Below are 24,317 nucleotides of genomic sequence, written 5' to 3'. Positions count from 1 at the left end.
CGCGCCTCAGCCAATCACCGCGCGACTCACGGCGCGTAGGAGGTGATGGGGGGACGCGTAGCCTCGCCCACAGATACCTCTCGCGTTACCTCTTCGCTCTACATGTGATCCTGATACTTTCAGTGAATTTCCGAAGCTCTCGGAGGACGCGCAACTCACCTTATTCGCTCAATTCTCTTGCTATTTCTCTCTCTCTTGCTTAATTCTCTTACATTCTTTCAATAATTTGTCAATCTTTAAACAATAATTTGTAAATTTATTATAAATATACGTATGTATATAAACCATACTATTTATTATTAAGGATTAATAGATGTATGTATATACAACGTACATGTAAAAATAAACAGTTATGATAATAATGTAAGTAATCAATTTTGATGCATATAAATTTATAAATTATATATGCAATATAACTTATATAAATTATATATGCGTAATTATATGTATATGCGATATGACTTATAAATTATACATGCGTAACAATAAAATGTATAAGTAATTATCATATTTTGTATATTGAGAAACAATAGAAAAAGGAACAATAAATTAGATTTAGTTTGCAATGTGTTTTTCAGCACCAAGGGTTTTATTATTCTGTTATTATTACATAATATTGAAAACGTTTCCATTATTTTAATTTGTTTGAGAGTTCCGGGCACACATACTGTATGAATTTATAACAGAAGTTTATATACAAATACATAAACTTTATATATCTTTTTGATAAATATATATTACGTATATATTTATTTTATTTTTATTAAATATCTTTGTGTCTATAAAATGTTACCATTAATGATTAAACTTTTGCAAGTAAGTAATAAGTTCAAATATTTAAAAAATATGTGCACGTAACGATTCAGGCTTTAATTATTTCAATTCGATAAAATCTTACGTATATAACATATACATTGCAACGTTAGTAACCATTCTCACAATCAGTCTCTTTTTTTAACTCTATTAGTCACTCAGTCTCCGTAAACATTTTGTGCTAAAATAAAATGGTAAATGTTTAGCCAATTGAAATTTTACATAAAGAAAGTGACCATTTAAACTCGTGCACATAGCACAGAATAGAACCGGACGCTGTGGACATATCGCACCGACGTGTCGCTCGTGGACTGGCTGCGTAGTTCCAATGTGTACCACCCGTGGACATGCGCTAGTTTACGGGGCGGAAAAGTGATTACACATTCTCTTATGGACCTGGCCGCTCTCAGACTTCTCTCTGCTTGTGTCGACAAAATGACAGCGGTTGTATGACGACGCTTGGCTGGCTGGCTACGCCGTTGCCTGTCCGCGCAAGGACAACAACACGACGGAAACACACGGGTGAACGTTTCGTCACGTAGCCGAGTAAGTGTGTCGAGTGCGCGAGACTTGACATCATCGTCGTCGGTGCCGCGCCCCCGTGCGATGCGCACGACGGCACTGTGAAGTGAAAGTGACACATTGGGTGTAGCAGTGGTGGATAGGGTTTGATGGTGGAAGTTAGGTCCTGGAGAAAGACAGGGAAGGCGGAGTCACCGACGAGGAGAGTACCGTGTTGCCCGCCGCGCGTCCGCGTTCGCTGGCATGAGCGTGTTCGGGGACTTTCAGCGTGTCTGGGTGCAGCGATTCCCGGACAGCGCCTTGCCGGCCGCCTGGGAGGAGGACGTTCGCGCGAACCTTGTTAGGCACAAGCAAAAGGTGAGTTGGTGCGGTCTTATTCTCGGAAGGAAGATTTGTGCATCACATCGAGAAAGATGGACCGTTCGGAATGACAATTTTATTCCCGACTCCGCGCGCGATTGATTTTCATTGACATTTTCCCGAATCGAGATATTACTGCGGACGATGATGTTTTGTTGGCAGACGATTACGCTACCGCGCACGCAGAGAGCAAAAAAAGTAAATCGCGGATGACAACAACACACAACTCGCGCGTTGTTTGTTTTTCTCTTCGACGATATTTGCGACGAAAGTTTTTTCCAATCGGATTTTCCGATTAATTGTCTCTTGTAACACGTAGGCGTGATTATGCGCGCGTGTGTGTGTGTGTTTGTACGTGCGCGCGTATGCTACAATTAACACTTCACTTAATGACTCATGTCATCAAACAAGCGAAGAGCAACGAGTTTTCCTCGGTCAATTTTAAATAAAGTTGTTGTTACATTTTAGAAGAAATTAATCACACAATTGTTTTTTTTTTTTTTTTAAGATAGCGGTGGATAATTGATATTGATTGTAGATCCGACGATAGAGAATTATAAGCGAGACAAGGATGCGGAGTATTGCGCAATAACTAGGTTGTGACTGTATCACGAAGTGTTACAATGTTTATACCAGGTATTTAGAGAAGAGGGTGCGCACGTACATACAATACACACGCGGTGTTTGTGTGCACGTTTAAACAGATAATGAATTTCTATGAAAAAAACATGAGTCGAATGTTAATTTGAGGAAGAAGGAAAAGATATTCACAGGAAGAAAGTTTAATTTCTCTACTTATAAAAAAAAAAAAACTTCCTTCACATGTAATTCAATTAATGCCACACATTGACTAGCTTGATGACTCATCGAATTGCTTCGAAACTTGCTAGCGAGAAAGAGAGAGAGAGAGAGAGAGTAGAGTATATTAATGTATTTAAATCCATCTACTAAATTATGATTCTCTTTTTAACGTGCTTTAAACGAGAAACGTTGTTTTCGTAAGTAAATTTAACGAAACGATAAAGGAAACAATAAACATAATAGACTTCCTGTTTGACTACCGCTTTGTGAATCATCGGAGAGTTTATCACCTCTGTTATCACAACATTCGGGAAAATGTATTTATTTTAGATTATCAGGGAAGTTCATAGCACTTTGTACTAACTGGGTTTTTATGTATTTGTACATCTGTACTTTTTTATTTAAAAAAAAAAAGAAACAGAATTTAAAGACTTTTGGCTGCAAATTTTAATTTTGCACAAATAAATAAACCCATAATTTAAGAAATAACACATAAATCTTAATCAGATATTTAAAAATGTAAAAATATCAAAGTAATTTTAAGTCTGACATTGTATTTGTACAAAAAAAAATAAATAAATTTCGAGAGACAAAAGAAAAAATCTTTGGGTTTGTGTTTCTGCAGGTAACGGCTTTAAGAGAGGAACTTGAAAAGGAAGAGTTTTACGTCGAGTATTTGGAAAGATTACTCGCCGATGTTGAGCGACACAAGCAGCTGGCAAACAACACCAATGCAAGCAGCGCGAACACATCTGACATTCAACAACAACAGCAACAAACGGGATCGCAGTTGCAACAGGATGGCACGCAAGTGTCGTCGGAAAACAATCTGGTTGATTCTTCAAACTCGCAAAATTATCAGAATCTCAAACCGACAGCTCCCACCCTGACGGAACGTGAGGACATCAGCAAATTTCAAGACAAGTGCGTGTCGGAATTGAGTTCAACTCTCGGCACGGCCAGCAAGAGGCCGAAGAGCGAGATACCGAAAAGTCCCGAGAAAGTGCCTGAACTTAGGAGAAACAGTGATCCGGATGTGCCAAGTAATTATGTCACGGTAATCGAAGTTACCGGGAGCTCAAAGAAAGACAAGAACGAGGAATCTCTCAAGGAAGAAGACGAGAAAGGTATATATTTCTTTGTTACATAACTGTCGCGAAGTTTGTGGGTATAGAAATTTATTAAAAAAATTTATTGTTTCATTTATGGAAATAGACATAGAAAAAGCAGGCACCGAAGACAGCGAGGAAGGTGATGCGGAAGCGTCCGAGGAAGAACCTTATTACGATTCGGTGGCCTTGGATCAAACAGGAGAATATGTGTACATAGACGCGCGTGTTCCCGCTGTCAATAGCAGCAATGGTAGCAAAGCCGCGGTTCGAAGACCACCCTCATTGCCAGACTCGCCGGGCAATCAGAGTAATTATGTCAACATCGATTATTTTATACAGTAAGTTGTTTGTTTCATTCTTCTCGCTTTGTTTCAAATGAAATACATTTTTTTTTTAATTAAGTTACTGGTTGCTGGATTTACATGAGTAAAATGTAGAAAAAAATAGATTATATTACGTGGATTTTTAATTTTACTATTTTAGACACAGAGCAGCGATGGATAGCGAAGACGAAGAAGGTGCCAGTCCGGCGCCGCCGATCTTGCTGCGGGCTCTCAGCACGGACAACGAAACCGGCAGCAGTGACGCCGAACCGTTGAGTTTGAGCGAGGGTAGTTTGGAGTCACCGACCCCGACGACGCCTCGCAGACAAGAAAAGAGCAAAGACCGCGAGGATGACAGAACGTCGATGGTCAAGTGTATTGTAAATTCAGTAGTCGAGAGCGAGGCTGTATATGTAGAGTGTTTAACTGTGATGTTACAAGTGAGTTATCTTAAAAATATATATATATTTTTGCGGGTGATAATTTTTTTACACGTGTGATCAACTGTTGTTCTTGTTGCAGTATATGAAAGCTATTAGGGCAACTTTGACGACGTCTCAACCGGTCATTTCGGAAGAGGAATTTGGGACGATGTTTTACAAGATTCCGGAACTTCATGCTCTTCATCAGACGTTTCTGGACGATCTGCGGAAGAAAGCGGAAAAGTGGGACAACAAGACCACTATAGGAGAACAATTTAAGGTTTGTTACGACGAAGATCGTCGTTAAATATATTTTGTAACAATTGTAACATTTATATATCGGTTTTTTTTTACAGATTATGGCCAGTAATATAGGATTATACGGTGCGTTTTTGCACAATTATGCTCGCGCGACCGATACCGTGCGGCGATGTTCCGCCCATTCTACTCAATTCGGAGAGATAACTAGAGACATAAGACTCCGGGGTTTTCCAAAGGGTCCGGGTTTGTCGCTGGAGGATCTGTTGCACAAGCCAGTTGCCCGAGTACAAAAGAACGCTCTGGTTTTACACGTAAGTACAGGACTGATGTACATATTCTCGTCGTACACGTATCAAATTCGTTTTCCCACAGAAAAGAAACAAAAAGATAGTTTTCCACATCCGATAAAATCGCATTAATGAGCTATTACGAATCTTAACTCTCTGAAAATACGTTCCGTTTACGTCGTAATTTCTACTTAATCTTATCTTTTAACTTAGCATTGATAATTTATCTCGTTGTCATTGGTTTCAGGATCTTCTCAAACACACGCCAGTCAATCATGCGGATCACGCGCCTCTCTCGGAAGCACTGGCTATGACCAGGAACTTCTTAGACGAATTCAATATCATTCAGACGAAATCCATGTTTCCGGTAAGATTTGCAACGCGATTTTTCCACAACGATTACATAATCGTATAGTTTCTTTTATTTTATACAACGCGATATGTAATAATAATTACTTGAACGGTTTTCTTCTAAACACAACAGAGTCACGACAGAGCTCAACGAAGATTGGTGAAGAATTCGTTCGTGGTCGAGCTCTCTGACGGTCACAGAAAGTTGCGACACCTATTTCTTTTTAACGACGTGATCGCATGCGCGAAGTATAAAGCATCCGGGAGGGACAAGTTCACGTTCGAGTTGAAGTGGTACGTGCCGATAGCGGAAGCCGCTGTCACCGAAGATGGTATAGAGCCGCGCGAGGCTAGCCCCGCCAATGTGGTAGCTTTAAGGTAAGGTTACAAGCCTGTCAACTTCGCAGTATCAATTATTAACGATGACTAAGCACCGGAATGACACACTTACGATCTGATGACATTCTTATTCGATGTACGATGATTGATGTTATCTGATTAGTCATTGATATGTGTATTCAAGCAAATAGCAAAATCACAAGTCAAATAGTAAATAAATAGTTGTTTATATCGTTGTTTATGTCATTAAAAGTTAGTCTGCCAAAATCATTAAAGAAAATAAAAGTTTTGATCTGGTTAAGTAAACTTGAAGATTGTTATCTCGGAACACACAGGTCACAAGCGTGTACAGTTCGCGATCAGATATTATGGGAGGAGAGGAACGAGGAGAAACGAATCCGATTGGGTGGCAGAGGCTCGGAGAAGAATCGTAAGAAGCTCGCCGAGCTTGAGGCCCAACTGGTATTAGCTTCGCCGAACTTGGTCCTGCGTGTCGCGCACAAGAATCAGCAGAATCGCGTACAGAATTCCTACACCTTCTTTCTTTCCAGTGAGTTTGAGCGTTCTCAATGGGTGGAAGCGGTGGAAGCGTTACAGCAGGTAGAGAGATTCTATTATATAATTATACATACAAGAATATAATTTTTTTTTTTTTTAACTTGAAGAAAATGAATGTCTTTGAAGAATGCGGGAACTTTACGTTAACGAGGTTAATATTTTATCACAGGGTGGACAACCTCCGGGACAGTTACCTTTGACAATGTACGAATTGCAAGCCTGGGTTACTGCTTGTCGGACTTATCTACAAACTGATATGGGCAGCTACCTATTAAGATCGGGACGCGATGAGAGCTTGTTATTGGGTGATCTTCATTTGACACTGCTCGGACTTACTCCGCCAGGCTTAGACAGGGTTGGCGATCTCTATATTATTGTAGAAGTCGACAGCTATGGACACTATTTTAAGAGGGCGCGGAGTCGTGTTGTCAGAGGTCAAGCTCCATTGTGGGGTAAGATGTTTCTTCCGCACAAGTATATTTTTAATATTAATTTAAATTTTTTTAGAAAATATAAACTTCGCTTTATATATTTGAACTTTTTCTATTACAATAATTATTGGTTAAGAAAGTTTTTATTTTTTGTTTGTTACAGGTGAAACTTTTGTGGTTGAGTTAGAAGGGAGTCAGAACGTCAGGATTCTGCTATATGAAGAGTGCGGTACGCGCTCAGTACTACGAGGCAAGTGTATCCAACGGTTGAGCAGATCTTGGCTGCAATCCGACCAAGTGGAGAGATCTCTGAACTTGGGACCTGCAACGTTGGACGTGGCGTTGCGATTTGTTCCGAGTGAAGTCACTCTGAGGCGAGTACCCTCGGCCAAACCGCAGGGCTTATTCGGCGCCAAAATTCAACAAGTGTGCAAGTACGTGCATTTTTATTTGAATTGCCAATAGAAAAAAAAGTAAAAAAAAAAAAGAAAAACACTAATCAATCGCTCAACATTTCAGACGAGAGAAACGCGATGTGCCTTTTATAATCACGGCATGTGTGCGAGAGGTAGAGAGACGGGGCGTCGGCGAGGTAGGCTTGTATCGTGTTTCCGGTTCGGCGTCTGACGTGGCGAAACTGCGCAAATCGTTCGAGAGCAATTCGTACGAAGCGGAACAGCTTCTCAAAGAGGTGCTTGCATTTCTAACACTTTTTACAATTGTTATATCACTAATTTATAAAGTAAAAAAAAAAAAAGGTTTCTTTGCATTACTGACATTTTTACGCGTACCAAGGTGGACGTGCATTCGGTGACGGGCGTGCTGAAGCTGTACTTGCGTGAGATGCCAGAAGCGTTGTTTACAGACGCTCTCTATCCGTCGTTCCTGGAAGCCTTTCAGACGGGCGATTTGTCACGAGGTGCCTCTCTGCGCCGTGTTTACGAGAGTTTGCCCGCCGTCAACAAAGCGGTGATCGATTTTCTGCTGGCGCATCTAGCACGCGTTAACAAACACGAGGCACAAAACAAAATGTCACTGCACAACCTGGCCACGGTGTTCGGTCCTACGTTGCTGCGACCGGGCACCAGCAACTCGCGCAGCGACGCCAAAAGCCGCGATCCACTCGCTGCCGGCACTGTCGACGTAATGGCCCAAGCCGGCATACTCTACTGCTTCCTGCAGTTACACATGCAACAACAGAACAATCAATCGCTCTAGTCCCCTGTTCCTGAATGTGATTAACGTTGCCGTTAATGCTCGATTTCGCAGTCGGTAGACAAGCGGCAACAAAAACGCGGCAACTTCCTCCCTCAAATTCCAAAAAAAACAATATGGTAGTGTCTGAAGGATAATTCGATTAAATAACGTATAGATTTAATAACAAAGTAAGTAAAAAAATATATATTATTTTTCCTGAGTTGTTTTTTTAAATTCGTTTATGCGATGAGATTTTCTCAATCGCCATAACGGATAATAATTATTATCAGTATTACGTTATCAGTTGACAAATCTAGACAAATACACAAATCCTTTAAAAACGTTTTTTTTGTGCAACTGAAGTTTTTTTAAACAGTGATGAGAAGCGCATAATATTTTTAAAATGTTGAACAAATGATACTTTTAATTGTGTTGATCAATTACGATTTTAATTAATTTGAGAGAAATTAGTCGCTAATGTGTCCGTCTTTCAGACCTATCTATCCGATCTCTTTCGTATATTCGTACGAACTGGCACGGTAATCAATTTCTCTTTTCTAATACACATTAGTTTTCACGCGACGTATAAACTTTTCGCAATGCTGAGCTTGAAAATATATTACGCGAATAGACCGGCTTTGATAATAAAAAAAAAAAATAAATAAAAAGTCCTCCGTACAAGGTTGGAACTTCCTTTGTATTCGTGCAAAGCAACATAGCGAAGCTACTCTTATAGAAAACATATATAAAACGTAATAACGATAATATATATATATACATATATCTTTTTACTTTTGAAGTCATAATATATTTTCTACTCTGTATTGTCCGTGCGCGAAGACGTGGCTGTTTGTCGCGCAAACAAATCGACCGACGAGATTTCCGCGAAGAACGAAGACAAGATGAGATGCGTGTGAAGAGATACAGAAATTTCAGGTGCGAAATTGGCCAAAGAGAATTTTTAACGTAGATTATAGAACCAAAGGAAAAGTGAATTAAAGTTGACGAAAAGAGAATTTTTATATTTATTATAACGTTATGCGCTATAAAGAGAATATCTTAAAAACTTCTTAAAAAAAGAAAAAAAAAAGAGGAAGGATTTTCTCTCATATTAGATTCTCTCTCAGAAAAAAAAATAAATTTTTTACAAATTGAAAAGAAGTAAAAATAAAACGCGTGTGTGATATGTATGTGTATATATATTATAATATATATGTAAACAAATTGAAATTAAAATTCGAAAAGCCTGAAATTTATGTACTCGATAATGCAATCTGGCCGCGTGTGCTCTAGGAAATAAGTAACTTTTTCACGTGACGTGTGTTCCTAGCAGAGAATCTAAATCTTTTTATACAAGCTCTTTTTTGTACATTCGTTGCACAACGTGCAACTTTATCATCTTATTACAAGTTATATATACACGATATAACTCTTGTATACTTGAAAAAAAAAAAAAAAAACAGCATCTCGCAAAAGCGCCACAACATCCGGGAAGTAAAAAAGAAAAAAAAAAAGAATAATTTGTTCTTCCTTGGAGATTCTGAGAAATTCAGGGAACGGCATTTCTCACAATGTGGTTTTCACGCGATGTACCATATACTTTATAATCGTCCATTCCATTTGCGAGAGAACTCAGAATTTTCACAATGCAACAAGACGTTTTACACGAACAAAAAGTCCTCCTCAATCCGTCAAAAACGGTATTTTTCGACCGTACTTTTGGTGAAGATCTTATTATTAATTTCTGTTGAGACGATCGTCTAAAATGCAGCTTAATGAGACGCCAAAGAGCCAAAAAAAAAAAAAAAAAAGGTCCTTTCTCGCACTCAGTGTTCCGAAAATTACGCGGATAGAGAGAGAAGTGCAATGTTTCACAAGAGAACGAGTTGGAAATGCACAAAGTAAATTTGTTTATAAAAAAAATTACATACATTTCTAGATACATATGTAAAACTATCTGTATATCTTTTTTTTTTTAGTTTTCACGATCATCCGGTTTTTGTTTTTTTTTTTTTAATTTAATTAATATTTTTTTTTTTTTAAGTGCAAGATGTTCGGAACGCTTTGTACGATAGAAAAGTATGATTGTAGTCGATAAACGAGAGAAAGGGAAAGTGAGGGAGAAAAGGAAACATGAATTTGGCAGTACAAAATAATAAATAAATAAAAAAAAAAAACGCGAGACACGCGAAGTGTCCCATTTGATTTTGCCGCCTGCGATGTTTGCAATAATTGAAATCTAAAAAAAAAAAACAAAAAAAAATGAAAAGAAGAAGGAGAGTCCGACGAGAGTGTTCAGTAGAAATGTGAACTTGTGAGAAGAGTATTAATAAATTGTTTCAGGAAAGACCGAAAGAGAGAGAAAAAAAAAGTAGGCAACTATTGTGTATCTCGTGCGTATGGAGGCAACCGCGTGCGTGTTTGTGCTTGTTTGTATGCGTGTATTAACCCTTTTTCCCCCCGTCCCCCCTCGTGACCCGTGTATTATATCGCAAAACACAAAGTACCGTAGTACGTATTAAGACTAATTTTGATATTGTCGTAGCGTTAAGGAAACGTCCGCCTTTTTTTGTACATTGACTCAAACTGTAAAAACGAGTTTCTTTGATTATTACACTTGTGTTATTATTATTATTATTATTATTATTAATATCATTTATCAATATTTAGAGATTTAGAGTTCGCACACATAAGACATTATTATTATTATTATTATTATTACTACGCAAAATGAACCATTTGTTAGAAAGTCTGTAACCGTTTGTTGCAAACTTTTTGTCTCTTGTCTCACAGCGAGACGCGATGTACTGCCAAAAACTTGATAAAAAAAAAAAAAAGAAAAAACTTAAAAGTGCATAAATATACTGAAGATTTATAAACTTTTACATCAACTGTGGAGTTTTGGAGGGTTTTNGTTTTGGAGGGTTTTGTTTTTTTTTTTTTTTTTTTATTGAATTTTATTTCGAAGATTTATTTTCGGCCAACCGTGACGTTGCGCGTCCGCACTTGAGAGAAAGACAATTTACGTAACGTGTTAATATGCTCTGGAATTTTAATTACTTGTTTGTTCCCGGGATGTATTTACACAATGGAACAATCAATCGACGACTCGGATAACATCTTACATATTATCTAATATTTCGCGCCGGAGCGAAGGTTCCAGACAATCTCGGGCCAGCGGTGACAGAGGCAATCTAACGGGTGTCGCCGCGATATTGTCCCACAAGCCGGGCAAACGAGAGCCGTCCGAGCCGTTACATTGCATTCCTGATAAACACAAAAGATTTTTTTAAAGATCTTGGAAAAAGATTTATATTTGTCAAAAAAAAAACCGAGTGAAAGTAATCGGAGTTAATGTAATTAAAAACTAATTTAATTCGCTCTTTTTAATGAAAAAACCTAATTGTCAAAGATATTGAAAACTAAAATTGAGTCAAATCTGATCAGAAAAGTTTCTCGAACCGGTTGCGTTCGCGTTTTTTAATCTACGAACCCAAAGGCGCGGCTTCGTAAAGATCATGAAGCGCTTCGACTCGGACTTTGGTCCACTCGATGCTCTTATAATTCGCCGAGATGCTCTTTTCCGAGTTGGTTCCTTGATTCTCCCATTCCCGCATGTAACGGAAGTACGTTCGCAAGGCATCGTCGCTTATGGCGCTTTTGCATACCTAAAAGTAAAAATATTTCGTCAATTTTCAATCATTTAATAGAAATTCTATTTTTCTAATTAATTCCTATGTAAATAATTAAACGACGAACTCTGAAACGTACCTCCAATCGCGCGTTGGGGTAGTAATGAATGTAATTGACGCACATTTCGTCCGATATGGCAAACCCGCCGAGTGTCACGTTGTGTCTCTTCATTGTGTTGTAAGTGCACGTAGTTATCAGAGAATCTCCCTGCGAAAGTAACTTAACTTAACATATCGATTTTATATATAGTTAATTATGTGTTTTTGTATACGGATATTTAATTTTTGCTTTTGATTTATATAAAATTTGTAAAACGACGTGATTACGTACGGGCAGAATGGTGACCGGTTTCGGTAGCAGTCTGATCTCTTGAAAATGAGTGGAGTAATGGTTGTCGTAATTCAACGACGCTATCTCCTCGCCGTCTCTCACGTGGCGAGTGATAACTTTGATGCCGGTCAGATGCGTGTGCAGCTGCGAGGCGAAGACGCGAATGCCGTTCTGGGGCAATCCGACTCCGGTGCACTCGGTTATACAGTGACCGGACAGCATGAAGGCTTCCTGAGGAAAAACAATAAAAAAAAAAAAAACAATTAGCTTCGCCACGAATCGACACGAATTTTCCAAAACAAAAAAAATAAATTTGTCTTCTTCACCTGACGCGGCGGAATCGCCATTTTGTCCGTGTACTCGAGACCCAGTTCGATCACACCCGCGTCGTACTCCCTCAGAGTCTCCGTGAGAACGAAGCGAATTCCGGAGGAGTCGATGACGCCCTGGTGCAGCTCGGGATTGTTGTAATGCACCTCCAGCATAACGTACGGATTGAATTCAGGACCGCCGATGGACAGTCCAGCTTCCTTCGGGTACACAAACGCGTCGGCACCCATCGCCCACGCCGCCATCACCTTTTTGCAGATCTGGACACGTGAAAAATCACCGGTGTGAAACTCTGTTCGAATTTTAGTTCCTCAAAGATCGAGTGGAAGCGCAAGTTTTCGCGGATGCAAGCCTCACACAACCCTGGTCCTTCCCCAGGAGGTATGCGTTAGGCATTTCTTCCGCGTCACCGGAAAAGGGAAGAGATTACCTGTGTTTTTTCAGGCCTATCGACGCTGTCGCACGGCCCGTCGTACATGGGCATTTCTGATTCCGGAGGTCCGGCGCAGTGAAAGACTTCTATGTGATGCACGAGATGCTCGTTGCCCGTCTGAATGGAAGGTCCGAATTGCAGAATGTGATGTCTGCGAAACCGAATACAATGTAAGTTTCTCACTTTATATCTGTTGCATACAGAAAAGAAGAAGAGAGAAAAAGAGAAGAAGATGAGAGAAACGCGCACTTTCGCTGTAACGCCGACGGTAATTTCTGCACGCGACACCAGTAGGTGGTCTCCCTTTTGGGCACTTGAACCCGATGGGCGAGCACATCGAGCTGCCAGGCGTTCGCGGGAAACACGGGCTTTTTGTGAGACACTCTGAGCAACTCCGTGCGAGACATACCCGACGTCTTCGCGTCCGTTATCTTGAGACCGGCCAGGGAGGACAGGGGTCCGCGTCCGCGAAGCCACACGAGATGCGTGGTACCTCGCTGTGCACAAAAAAAATGTTCGGATATAATTTAAATCTTTATATCGCTAAATAAAACGTGAAAACATAAATTAAATATTTTATGTTTTCACAATAAAATGAAATTTATTAAAATTTTCTCCTCATCTGTCGTCTTTATTTGTATTTCAAGATTAACGAGCTGTTTCGAGTGTATCTTAATACGTCTAATGATAACTGTGTGATTGTTGAAGAATTCTTTGACCAAAGTCTTTTTGTACCTCAATAATGTAATCGTGTTCGTCGCAGGTGTCGAATTTGCGAACGAACGTAAACTTCGTCACGTTGCCGCGTCTCTTCCATGCGAAGTTCTTGCAATCCTGCTGATCGTCCAGATGCAACGTCCCATCGATATCCGACCACGAATCCTGTCAGTTATCGCGAAAGAAATGTCTAAATGTGTCGATACTTTGAAAATTGGAAGATTTTAACGGGGTAAGGTTTTTTTTTTGCGCATTGTATTTATGTGGTACAAGGCGAAAGCATCAAATTTTGGTTGTAATTCGTTTTTAAAAAGGTTTATTTACTTGCAGCTGAATTTGTTGACGCCAATCAGACCACAAAACGCAATAATCGGCCGGCTTTAGTTCCCCGTAATCAGAAAATCCGATGGCGAACCAAGTGCTGTCGTTACCGACAAAATGAACCTCCACATTCACCGATTTGTTTGCAAAATCCACTCTGCAAATGTTGTTCGACGAAGATCAAATAATTATCGAAAACATTTTTGTGTATAGAAATATATTTTATTTGATGGCACTAAATAAAATTGTAAATGTTTTTATGAGATTAAATATTATATTATATATTGTATATTATATTGTATTAAATATTATATTTATAATCTCATAAAAACATTTACAATTTTATTTAGTGCCATCAAATAAAATATATTTCTACACCGAAAAAAAATTATATTCTTCTTTTGAGGATATCCCACTTATTTTAAGTATATTTTATACTAAAATAGGCGCCAAGAAGAGTTTCTTATTTTAAGAGGAAAATCCTCTAAGTAGTAATATTGATAAGAATATATACTGATTAGAATATAAAAAGCCTCTATAGAAAAACACATATATCTCACTATCGAAAAAGACTATAATTCTTAAATTAAAAATATATTCTTAAATAAAGAATATATTCTTAATTTCAGAGAAGAATATCATCTAAAATCTTTAAGAAGATTTTTTATAAAATCTTCTACTTACGAGAATATAATTTTTTCGGTGATATAATGATTTATACATAAAATTTAAGATGTACCTCCAGTAAAAAGTCGCTTCAGATCCAAGTGGAACCGTGTGCACCGCTTCATTTCCGGCGTTCGTGAGACCGCGCCGAGACCAACCCGGATGGACACACGCGAGAACGATCAGCAAAAACAGAAACACCGTCATCGTCAACGCGATAAGATCTTCGTTAAATTTCTCTACAAAGCTGTACACCGAAGAAACACGCTGAACTTCTTTGTCGGTTGTTGAATTTTTGCTAAGTCGCGTGTTTGATATTATAATTTTTTACAACAATTGAAATTGATATACTCGTTCTTTCTCTTTTCGAATGTCGCTCTTGTGTTTTCGCAGGATGAACTGTGATGTCCGAGAACGGTGGATCAGGACTGATAATCCTTCGAGCGATCTCGCAGGATCTCCATCCCGAGAGCGTGCGAAATGCGCAAACTCCGGAAAGCGAATCGAGAAACGTTTTTATCTTCTCGCTTATATTGTTCCGCCGATATTAATCTCTAATACCGAAAATTTAAGAATATAGTCTTTTTCGATAGTGAGATATATATATGTTTTTCCATAGAGGCTTTTTATATTCTAATCAGTATATATTCTTATCAATGTTACTAATTAGACGATTTTACTCTTATTATAAGAAACTCTTCTTGGCGCCTATTTTAGCATAAAATATACTTAAAGTAAGTGGGATATCCTCAAAACAAGAATACAATTTTTTCGGTGTATAAAACCAATGTTAAAAACAAACAATATTTTAACTGTTAAAACAATACCACGACATAACGCAATATGTCGCGCTACGTAATGAGAGAACAAGGAACAAGAGTCACCCAGCAAACACAAAGTAACAGTTACGTAACATTAATGTTATAACTTCCCACTCAACATTGTAACTGCTACGTACAAGGCATGTTACATTGCAGTTACATTATTGAGTGGGAAATTATAACATTAATGTTACGTTACTGTTACTTTGTGTTTGCTGGGCAGACGTTTCTATGCGTTTTGAAAAATGACGTGATTCTGAGATAGATTTTATGAAGGAGATTATTTTTTATCAGCGAATCCGATCGGTTTTATATAAAATGCGTTAGACGTTATTTCCAATAATCGAGAGAGATTGGCCGATATTAACGAAGTGGAAAATTAAACCGGCCTAGATTGCCAATTTAAGATCGCGTTCTATAATGCGCGCACAGTTTTGAAACTTCTGGACCAATCCGTCCGCGAATTTGCGGACAAAAATTTTAATTTCACACACAGTCGCAACTTTTTAACAACTCAAAACATATTTTTTCGGTATTTTATCCCATTACTTTGGGGATATAAAAAAAAAGAATAAAAAGTCTTAAACCAAGAATCTTAAGCTTAGAATTGTGGTTTCGGTATACGTGTGTGTGTGTGCGTGTGAGGCAAAAGTGGGCCGTTCTAATAACCAAATCTTTCGAGGAATGTAATATTGCGTTCCATTCGTGGAGCACGTCTCGTCGTCGAACTGCAATCAAGAAATTCCGTGGCTCTTTATTGCGACCGAGTCTCTTTATTGCGTGTTATTAACGCGCTCAACAATTCACGCCTGATGGAAGAAGAAGAAGAAGAGGACGAACTTTATAAAATGCGCGGACGCATTTTTTCTTTTTTTTTTTTTCTTTTCGCGCGAACCGGCGATATCTTTTGCATTCGTTTGCGCGAATAATCAGTTAAACGTGTGTATCGACAAAACAATTTTCTTTGGTTTTTTAAAACAATCTCATCGTGTTGAAACAAATTTAATCGATAAATATTTCCTCCAGGTCTATACGCGAAGTTATCTCGATGCTGATCTATTTACGTCAAGGAATATTGCATTTTAAACAAGAGAAAAATTTAAATATTAATTGCAGCGCGAGACATTGAGAGATACGGTCTGATGTAATCGTCGTTTGAAATCATCGCTCAGTTTCTCTCGTCGCGAGACGCAATGTCGAAGCGTTTTCTGTCCATAAAACGGAGATAAAGCTTTTCATTTGTTACAACGTTTTTCAAATAACTGTGTGTTTGTTTTATTGTTTTCTTTATTAACATCTCGAAACTCTTCTCGCGTTCAATATATATATATAGTCGCCGCTTCTCGTCGCGTTCCACGTGTCTTCGTCCACTCAACTCCGTCGCCGTGGTGGGGCCACGCACCAGCCGATGACGATATCATATGTGGCGGGATCCGAAGAGGAAAGGGAGAGAATTACATACAGAATTCGCTGACGATTGCCCCTGACGAACCCAGCTGGCGACTAGACGGCCGCGCCAGTCGTCGGGATAGTGACGAGTGTGAACGAGCGCGTTCACACGCTTGCGAAGAGCCCCAACGCTTGGATTGGAGTGTCGGAGCGACCAGTCCACAGCATTCACAAATTTTATTTCGCACCGAGGAATGTAATTCGCGCGATCCGATGACCCATCATCCGTTACCCGTGTACGACGCGCTGCAATACAGATTACCGAATTTTATTCAGGGTAAGTGAGATGGAATCCGAAGCCACGTGGACGAATTATGTTAACGCGCGCGAAATCGGCGGAATTTTTCGCAAAGGATCGGATTCGCGAGCGCGATCGCGCGCGAAAATGAACCTTACGCGAATTCGAAGTCATTTTTCACGATTATTTTGCGGAGAAGTACGTAAGTACGTAGAAAGAGAGAGAATAAAAAGTGAAATCGATACGAACCGGTTTGATAGATCGATCTTGTTACATTTGTGCCACCCGACGAACGACGCGATCTTTCTTTTTACTTCCGTCAGCTGATGACAACTTGCCCGCGAATAACGCGAACCTGTTTGAGTCCGTTTTTGAGACATTTTTTTCTGCAAAAAAGAGTAGATTTTTATATTTTGCGGACAGAATCTTTTTTACACCGCTTATACGCTTTTTGCGCGTTTGTATTAGTTTGTAAGTCATTATTCTTTTGCGGTACTGTCGCGTCGTGCGATGTTCATTACGCATACACCAACGTGTATTCATGCGTCAGTACGTGTCTGCAAGATAAAAAATAGATAAAAAAAAAAGATAAAATAGGTAAAAAGAAAACCGGACGTAAACAAACGTCTTGTTTTTTTCTCGTTGCAAAAGGTTTTATTTTTTTTACATTTACCGATTTATATACACCAAAAAAATTATATTCTCGTAAGTAGAAGATTTTATACTTAAAAAATCTTCTTAAAAGATTTTAGATGATATTCTTCTGAAATTAAGAATATATTCTTAATTTAAGAATATAGTCTTTTTCGATAGTGAGATATATATGTTTTTCCATAGAGGCTTTTTATATTCTAATCAGTATATATTCTTATCAATATTGCTAATTAGACGATTTTCCTCTTAAAATAAGAAACTCTTCTTGGCGCCTATTTTAGTATAAAACTATACTTAAAGTAAGTGGGATATCTCTCCTCAAGAATACAATTTTTTCGGTGTATTTATATTTTTTTATTAAGACATACGCATATCGTATAAAACAGCGCAATGTGCGTAACGTAATGTTCACAAATTCACATTTGCGAAATTACAATATCTCTTCCCGCAGACAGATTAAGTTGTAATTATGTCGCGCGATAAGCGAGCATACGACTTATCAAATGTCACGTGTCTCACAGTTTCCTTCAAAGATGACGAAAATAGCTCAACTTCCCTGAACTTGAGAGCGCGTCTTGCGAATCTTTATTAATTGCTTTTCGCAAATTGTCTGCGAATTGCGTCACACGGCGCGCAGAAAAATTTCGCAAAATTTTCCGAACAACAAATCAAATCGCGAAGTTAAATATTTGCTCGCTTGTTTGCACAATATTCGCGATAAGTCGAGTAAAATGGAGTGAGCGTTGACATGCGCTGAATTGCGAATTGCGAGAATTTCTGTCTTCTTGACAACTGACTTGAAAATTTACGTTTCAGAAATTATCACCCCGTTATACGTGTTAATTAGCGAGACGTCAATCTTAACCGCTTTCCAAATAAAACGTCAAGATTTTTGCGATATACGCCTATCCGCGAGTCTCGAGAATCCGATACTATTTGTGAAACGTTTTGCAAGTCTCAAATTGCGACACCTTTTGGAAGAAGAGATGTCTCGTTCTTCGCAACGACTTAAACTTATAAGTGTGTCCCGTTATTTTTAGAAATCTGAATATCCGCTTTTCCGCGGACATTAACAGATCCTCGTCTTTCTCTCGTTTGTTTTCTGATGACAGTATTTTTGATTCGCATTTCGAACACCCGTCGTGTGTGTTTCAGTTTTTTTTTTTTTCGAAGCGCCGAAAGATCAGCCATCATCGTTTAATCCGCAGTCGGTTGCAGAAAAAAAGCACGTTTTACACGAAAGAAAACTGCACTATCTGTCGCACTTGTCGAGATATCTCGAGAGCGCCAAGTTTTCAGAGATATTAAGTGATTACGCAATACTGTGTAAACCGGCGTTGCGATAAAAGAAATGATTAGTAAGCGCTCGACGATGTTCTCATCCTCCCTTCGAGCGATAATGACTTTCGGCCTTCGTCTTCAATTTGCGCGCGTTTAATCAGATGTTGCACTTGCCGATCTTCTTCTCTCGATCTTTTATTCTACCGACAACGATGCACTTGGTCCAAAAATGTGTACTTTTATTTATAATAATATAAATAAAATTATCTACACGTTTTAAATTTTAAATATATCGAGTATGTTACAATCTTCTGTGAAATTTTATTCTACACCGGAAAAATTGTATGAGGAGATATCCCACTTACTTTAAGTATATTTTATACTAAAATAGGGCGCCAAGAAGAGTTTCTTATTTTAAGAGGAAAATCCTCTAAACAGTAATATTGATAGTAATAGTCTTTTTCGATAGTGAGATATATATGTTTTTCCATAGAGGCTTTTTATATTCTAATCAGTACATATTCTTATCAATATTACTATTTAGAGGATTTTCATCTTAAAATAAGAAACTTAATTTCAGAAGAATATCATCTAAAATCTTGAAGAAGATTTTTTAAGTATAAAATCTTTTAAGTATAAAATATTCTAATCAGTATATATTCTTATCAATATTACTATTTAGAAGATTTTCATCTTAAAATAAGAAACTTAATTTCAGAAGAATATCATCTAAAATATCTTGAGAAAAAATATCTGAAATATCTGAAGAAGATTTTTTAAGTATAAAATATTCTAATCAGTACATATTCTTATCAATATTACTATTTAGAGGATTTTCATCTTAAAATAAGGAACTTAATTTCAGAAGAATATCATCTAAAATATCTTGAAGAAGATTTTTTAAGCATAAAATCTTCTACTTACGAGAATATAATTTTTTCGGTGATAGCAACGTAGCGAAATAAAACAATATACATCTTGTTTTGAACAATTGGAAAGAAAAACCGATCGAAACGAGTTGCGGCCAAATGACATCTCGTATAGTCTCTCGCAAAATAAAGACAGAACAAGTGTTCAAAATCTTTAAAAGGAAAGAAAGAACATTCTGTCTTCGAAAGAAGTTCTCGATGACCGAGAACGAAAACTGACACACACAGTCTTGCACAATACGCGTCACTCAAATGAAACCGTAGAAAAGTTTGAAGCGAAATACCTATCCTATAAAATTTCGCAATTGTCACATTGTTGCAGTGACGGAAGGGACAACACGACCTGGGCGAACCTTAAAGAATCTGTCATAGGAAGCCTGCGGCAGATTGGACGTCGGTAATCGATGGGTTGAGAATGCGAGTTTTCTGCTCTTTGCTATTTCCTCCTTTCGTCTTCAGATTGTGTGTAGCACAACATCGATGAACCATGTTGAAGGTTGTCGGAGCTTCGTGGTTGCAGACACGCTTCGCCACTTACATACTCGTCGCCGTAGCTCTCCTCGGCATCGGCGCCATCATCATGGGCGAATACGGACTGTGAGTGAGAATTTTTTTAATTTATTACCCATAATTCCGCGTACAAAATATAAATATAAATAAATTTCTTCATTTATATATAAATATTCATCTGTGTTGTGACATTTTCAATTCGTTCTTACGTTGTTCCCGTTAGAATCGAAAATGACGGAATTTATGCGGCCAGTGTGTCTTATTACAAAGAAGGATATCACATTGACTTTTGGGGCCAAGGCAACGACCTCACCAACGTGAGACTCGGTGCCGCTCGTGCTTACTACAAAACGGGCATCTCCGAGTCCGGGTAAGTCGATGTCGTCGTAGATAGAAAAAAAAATCTGCGTATTTATCTTCGCATTCGCGTGTGCGAGCGCGAGCGAGATATCTTCGAACGTATATGCGCGTCTTGTTCGTAATGTCACGCGGTGTGATGTGCAAATATTGCTTTGTGCAATTCACATTGTGTATGCAAATAAACGAAAACACAGCGCGAAGTGTCAATGAAATGTGAATTGAAAAAAAAAAACCGTTGTTTTATACGCAACAAAACTTAATTTATGTGTATAATAATTGGTTATCAAAATTATAATTAATACTTTTTTTTCCGCCTGATATTATCTGGTAGCTCTTCCAAAGATATCTTCGTGATCTATCTATAACCCGCAAGACTCTCGCGCACGTGTTCGCGCTTCGACTATACGTCAAATCGGAGCGGCTGCAGATATCAATGGGGAGATCAATTAAAATAAGCGAAACGAGAATTGACGATACGTTCCAGATGGTCCGTCATCGAAATAGAAACGTCATCCAAGTATCCGGACAGCGTTCAAGCTTATGCGGCCGGCTTGTTGGAGGGCAGTTTAACGTGGCAATTGATTCATCGTCATTGGTACAACACCGTGCACGCCGTTTGCGAGAGACGGGCCGGTGAATGTCGAAAATTGATGCGATTCCTTCGCGAAAACACCGCGATCGTGCGCAAACGCGCCGAGATCTTGGCAGTCACAGACTCATTTTGGCATATGGTAATTAAATGTTGCGCCAACCTGTTTCAAAAGCTTTGTATCAATTTCTGGTTTTTTTTTGTACAAGAAATCTTCAACGGTTCATAAACATCATATTTTCTTACTTGTTTAATCATTTTTTTCTATCTTTTTTTGATTTATCGCAGGTGCGGCTGTTTTACATTCAACTGGACGGTCTGGAGGCGGGCTGGAGATTTGCGGCTCGTCGCAGCCGACAGGAAGGCGTGGATGAAATGGACTCGGAGCACTTCCTCTGGCTGGCCATGGCCAATCTAATGGATCTTGAACAAATATCAACAAACAACGATTTCCATTCCCACTGCGATCACACCAAAGGCATGATCATCTTGAAAAGCTTGACCCGGGAAGGATTGGATCCGTTGATAGCGATTGGACACACCACTGCTGCGCCGCAAGTGTTTTTTTTCTTCTTCTTTTACTTCTTAAGATAAATAAAATGATTTCGGTTACTTCTCGCTCTGAAAAACATGATGCGTAAATTGACATACATCGGATTCTGATCAATACTTGTTTTGTATTTTTCCGCTGCGAGGATAATTTATAAATGTGCGTATTGTGTATCGTTATCAATGGCAAATCAAAGCAGATTGTCAAGATTTGACGCGGAACGTCTATTAAACTCACATTTCTCTTGCAGATACGCTAAGATGTTGAGATTGCTGAAGAAATACACCTTCGCTTATCACACGTTGCCGAAGAAGGCGGCCCCGGTGCCGGGTCGAACGGTTGTAATGTCATCTTATCCCGGCGCGCTTTCGTCCCAGGACGAATTCTATCTGATCGTAAGAGATAATCGCGAGTTAATCGTAGCCGGAACGGTAACGGCAGTTGCCGCCAATCGCAGTCTGTGGAATTCCACGAACGCGAAGGATCAAGTGAGCAAAAACGCTTTTGCATCGTTTGTGGCGCTTCGATTGATTTTTATAATCAAGAGAGTCGGCGTGGTTATCTTGGGATTTGTTTTGTTGAACAGGTGATGTCACCCGTGAGAGTGATGGCGGCGAATCGTCTGGCGACGGACGGGCGCTCCTGGTCTCGCGACATGTCTGCGCACAATATGACCGGTGCGATGGCGCAGCAATGGGTCACACTGGAGCCACGCGAAGGTTTTGTTCATCTCGTTGAACGATCCTTGTCGGGGACCAGTGCTCGCGCGATAGACATCACCGAGCGATTCGCGAACAGCGGTGTCTTCTGGATCACTGGAGAAGCTTGTTCGCGCGAGACCAACACACCGGGCGAAGCGAACGACGAGAAAGAGGATGAGAACGTGACGAGAAGCGACTTGATTGTCAGTCTGCAGAAAAACATCACCACGGTGGAGCAATTCGAGGAGCTGATGGGAGGACACAGTGACGAGCAACCGAGCATCGAGGACAAGGATCAAGCGCAAATTTTAACTTACAGAGGCGATCTGAAAAAATCAGCCTCTACGCCATTCGGCGTGATCGACGCGAAGATCGTGCTGGCCGACGGCGAGGGTGTGGCGAGTTTCGATGCCATTTCCGGACCGAGCACGTCGGCGTCCAGAGAACCTTTCAGCTGGTCCAAGAGCTTTCCCAATGTCTCGCACCTCGGCCAGCCCGATGTCTTCGATTTCGATAGCGTCACTCCTCTGTGGGTTTGGATCTGAGTATCTTATCTGAGCATCTTCAAGAGCGCTTGATTTTCGATCGTATAAAATTAGAATTTTTTTACAAAACCTAGAAAGAAAAAAGATTGACAAATTGACAACAAAATACGCTAATAAATTTTTATAAACTTTTTTATAGAATTTTTTAAACTCGAAAAAAAAACAAAGAGAAAAAAGTGGCTCGTATGTTAAGCTTGTGTACGCAATGTTTGAAGAAAATAAAAACCAAACGTTAAGAAAACGTGTATTATTTATATTCTTACTTCTTTGAACACATATTCTTTTCTTATGTGTACGTCGCAAGAAAGAATACTGATAAAATATCACATAATAAAGACTGAAAATGGAATATGTTTTAAAATTTAAGTAAACAAACAAGAAAAATTTGGATTTTTAAATTAACTACAGACATGAGTTTTCTGAAACGTCACTCGACGAATAACTTTAAAACACCTTAAAATAGGCAAGTAAATATAAATATTGAAACAAAATTAAAAACAGTACGAAATTCTACGTTTTTTTATTGCCAAATTGAGGTAATAAATCATCTGCTAAAGTTTTGCTTACAAAATAACAGTGAATTGAGTTTGTGGTTTTTTTGAAGAAAATTACTATAATTTACTTCTATAATAAAATGTCTTCTTTTTAAATTATAACGTTTATTTTTCTTTTCATCTTGAAGTTTCTAATTAAAGTACGCAGCCACATTAGTGGTTCTTGCATTTCTCAACGTAGTATTTCGTTCGTTTTACTTCCTGAATTATAAAATGTTTGACTACAGCTATACGAAAAGAATAAATGTGTTGGTGACTCTTATATCTTTGCATCTTACATAGTTACTGTGTTCCTTCAACAACAACAGATTTGTTTCAACACATTTATGAATCAAGATAAATATTTCTCTTAGTAAGACGAACATTTGTCACAGTCTTACTTGAAACCCGCAATCTTGCGGTGATATAATAATGGGTTTAACACATTGTATATAGTATTTGAGTTAGTAAATTGGTATTAGACAAATGTAGTCTTTAGAGTGGGTATAAAAAATAAATTCGGCGACGCAAAACATTTGTATAAAAGAGAATGACATAAAACGTTGCCGGCATATGCGAAATGCTTATGCTGCTGTCAAAATGGGTAAGATGTCTTAGTCTTGATCGTCCACGTTTCTTAATATCCTTTACTGCAATATTGTAATCAATGTCATTACATACTTATAATTTGTAGGTAATATATATCTTACTGGTAATCAATTGCGTTGGCGCACAATGGTCGCGCGTTGGCCGTCAAGCAGGATATTCTTATCAGCGACCCAATGTACCATTCTCATTACCAACGGAAACCGGTGGTCAACAAGGATATCCAGCGCCTCAACCTAGTTATTCTTATCCTGCTCCACCACCGCCTCCGCCGCCTCCACCAC

General features: G+C 38.8%; 4 protein-coding genes across 6 annotated transcripts in view; 3 read left to right on the top strand and 1 right to left on the bottom strand.

The window, feature by feature from the left end:
* The first annotated feature begins 1,177 nt into the window (after nucleotides 1–1,177).
* LOC109857910 (active breakpoint cluster region-related protein) lies at nucleotides 1,178–9,237 on the top strand. The gene is made up of 13 exons (XM_020434691.1): nucleotides 1,178–1,692; nucleotides 3,122–3,623; nucleotides 3,712–3,946; nucleotides 4,092–4,371; nucleotides 4,454–4,633; nucleotides 4,710–4,925; nucleotides 5,149–5,268; nucleotides 5,386–5,630; nucleotides 5,927–6,191; nucleotides 6,319–6,601; nucleotides 6,744–7,014; nucleotides 7,100–7,271; nucleotides 7,376–9,237. The coding sequence occupies exons 1-13, from the start codon at nucleotides 1,579–1,581 to the stop codon at nucleotides 7,796–7,798; spliced, it is 3,306 nt and encodes a 1,101-aa protein (XP_020290280.1). The 5' UTR covers nucleotides 1,178–1,578; the 3' UTR covers nucleotides 7,799–9,237.
* Nucleotides 9,238–10,725: 1,488 nt separating this feature from the next.
* Nucleotides 10,726–20,002, bottom strand: LOC109857916 (tyramine beta-hydroxylase). 3 transcript variants are annotated; one of them, XM_020434705.1, is made up of 11 exons: nucleotides 19,924–20,002; nucleotides 17,025–17,161; nucleotides 13,605–13,758; nucleotides 13,299–13,445; nucleotides 12,813–13,060; nucleotides 12,561–12,714; nucleotides 12,127–12,390; nucleotides 11,801–12,031; nucleotides 11,549–11,677; nucleotides 11,271–11,445; nucleotides 10,726–11,044 (listed from the first exon to the last, which is right to left on the bottom strand). In XM_020434705.1, the coding sequence occupies exons 2-11, from the start codon at nucleotides 17,153–17,155 to the stop codon at nucleotides 10,899–10,901; spliced, it is 1,779 nt and encodes a 592-aa protein (XP_020290294.1). In that variant the 5' UTR covers nucleotides 17,156–17,161; nucleotides 19,924–20,002; the 3' UTR covers nucleotides 10,726–10,898. The 3 variants fall into 3 exon arrangements, with proteins under 3 accessions (XP_020290294.1, XP_020290292.1, XP_020290291.1); XM_020434703.1 differs by lacking the exon at nucleotides 19,924–20,002 and having other exon boundaries at nucleotides 17,025–17,451; XM_020434702.1 differs by lacking the exons at nucleotides 17,025–17,161; nucleotides 19,924–20,002 and adding an exon at nucleotides 14,341–14,898.
* Nucleotides 20,003–20,103: 101 nt separating this feature from the next.
* Nucleotides 20,104–23,139, top strand: LOC109857917 (putative phospholipase B-like lamina ancestor). The gene is made up of 6 exons (XM_020434706.1): nucleotides 20,104–20,236; nucleotides 20,373–20,519; nucleotides 20,994–21,240; nucleotides 21,387–21,652; nucleotides 21,899–22,136; nucleotides 22,235–23,139. The coding sequence occupies exons 1-6, from the start codon at nucleotides 20,127–20,129 to the stop codon at nucleotides 22,892–22,894; spliced, it is 1,668 nt and encodes a 555-aa protein (XP_020290295.1). The 5' UTR covers nucleotides 20,104–20,126; the 3' UTR covers nucleotides 22,895–23,139.
* Nucleotides 23,140–24,027: 888 nt separating this feature from the next.
* Nucleotides 24,028–24,317, top strand: part of LOC109857929 (classical arabinogalactan protein 9-like) — a 1,512-nt gene continuing 1,222 nt past the window's right edge. Inside the window, exons 1-2 of the mRNA XM_020434721.1 lie at nucleotides 24,028–24,031; nucleotides 24,122–24,239. Coding sequence (XP_020290310.1) covers nucleotides 24,028–24,031; nucleotides 24,122–24,239 — 122 coding nt within the window. The remainder of the gene's footprint in view (nucleotides 24,032–24,121; nucleotides 24,240–24,317) is intronic.

Source organism: Pseudomyrmex gracilis, unplaced genomic scaffold (assembly GCF_002006095.1).
Source record: "Pseudomyrmex gracilis isolate BER0280 unplaced genomic scaffold, ASM200609v1 scaffold_178, whole genome shotgun sequence".
Taxonomy (NCBI): Eukaryota; Metazoa; Arthropoda; class Insecta; order Hymenoptera; family Formicidae; genus Pseudomyrmex; species Pseudomyrmex gracilis.
Note: the sequence above shows the minus strand (reverse complement) of the source record. Positions and strands in the feature narration are given on the sequence as shown.

Excerpts from the sequence above, each read along its gene's own strand:
- LOC109857910 (XM_020434691.1), top strand. The coding sequence starts at position 1,579 with ATGAGCGTGTTCGGGGACTTTCAGCGTGTCTGGGTGCAGCGATTCCCG. Across the intron at positions 4,372-4,453 it reads GTTTAACTGTGATGTTACAA|TATATGAAAGCTATTAGGGC; the intron begins GTGAGTTATCTT and ends TTCTTGTTGCAG. Across the intron at positions 6,192-6,318 it reads CGGTGGAAGCGTTACAGCAG|GGTGGACAACCTCCGGGACA; the intron begins GTAGAGAGATTC and ends ATTTTATCACAG.
- LOC109857916 (XM_020434702.1), bottom strand. The coding sequence starts at position 14,474 with ATGACGGTGTTTCTGTTTTTGCTGATCGTTCTCGCGTGTGTCCATCCG. Across the intron at positions 12,391-12,560 it reads ATAGGCCTGAAAAAACACAG|ATCTGCAAAAAGGTGATGGC; the intron begins GTAATCTCTTCC and ends TCACGTGTCCAG. Across the intron at positions 11,446-11,548 it reads ACCCCAACGCGCGATTGGAG|GTATGCAAAAGCGCCATAAG; the intron begins GTACGTTTCAGA and ends TTTTACTTTTAG.
- LOC109857917 (XM_020434706.1), top strand. The coding sequence starts at position 20,127 with ATGTTGAAGGTTGTCGGAGCTTCGTGGTTGCAGACACGCTTCGCCACT. Across the intron at positions 20,237-20,372 it reads ATCATGGGCGAATACGGACT|AATCGAAAATGACGGAATTT; the intron begins GTGAGTGAGAAT and ends TGTTCCCGTTAG. Across the intron at positions 21,241-21,386 it reads CAGACTCATTTTGGCATATG|GTGCGGCTGTTTTACATTCA; the intron begins GTAATTAAATGT and ends GATTTATCGCAG.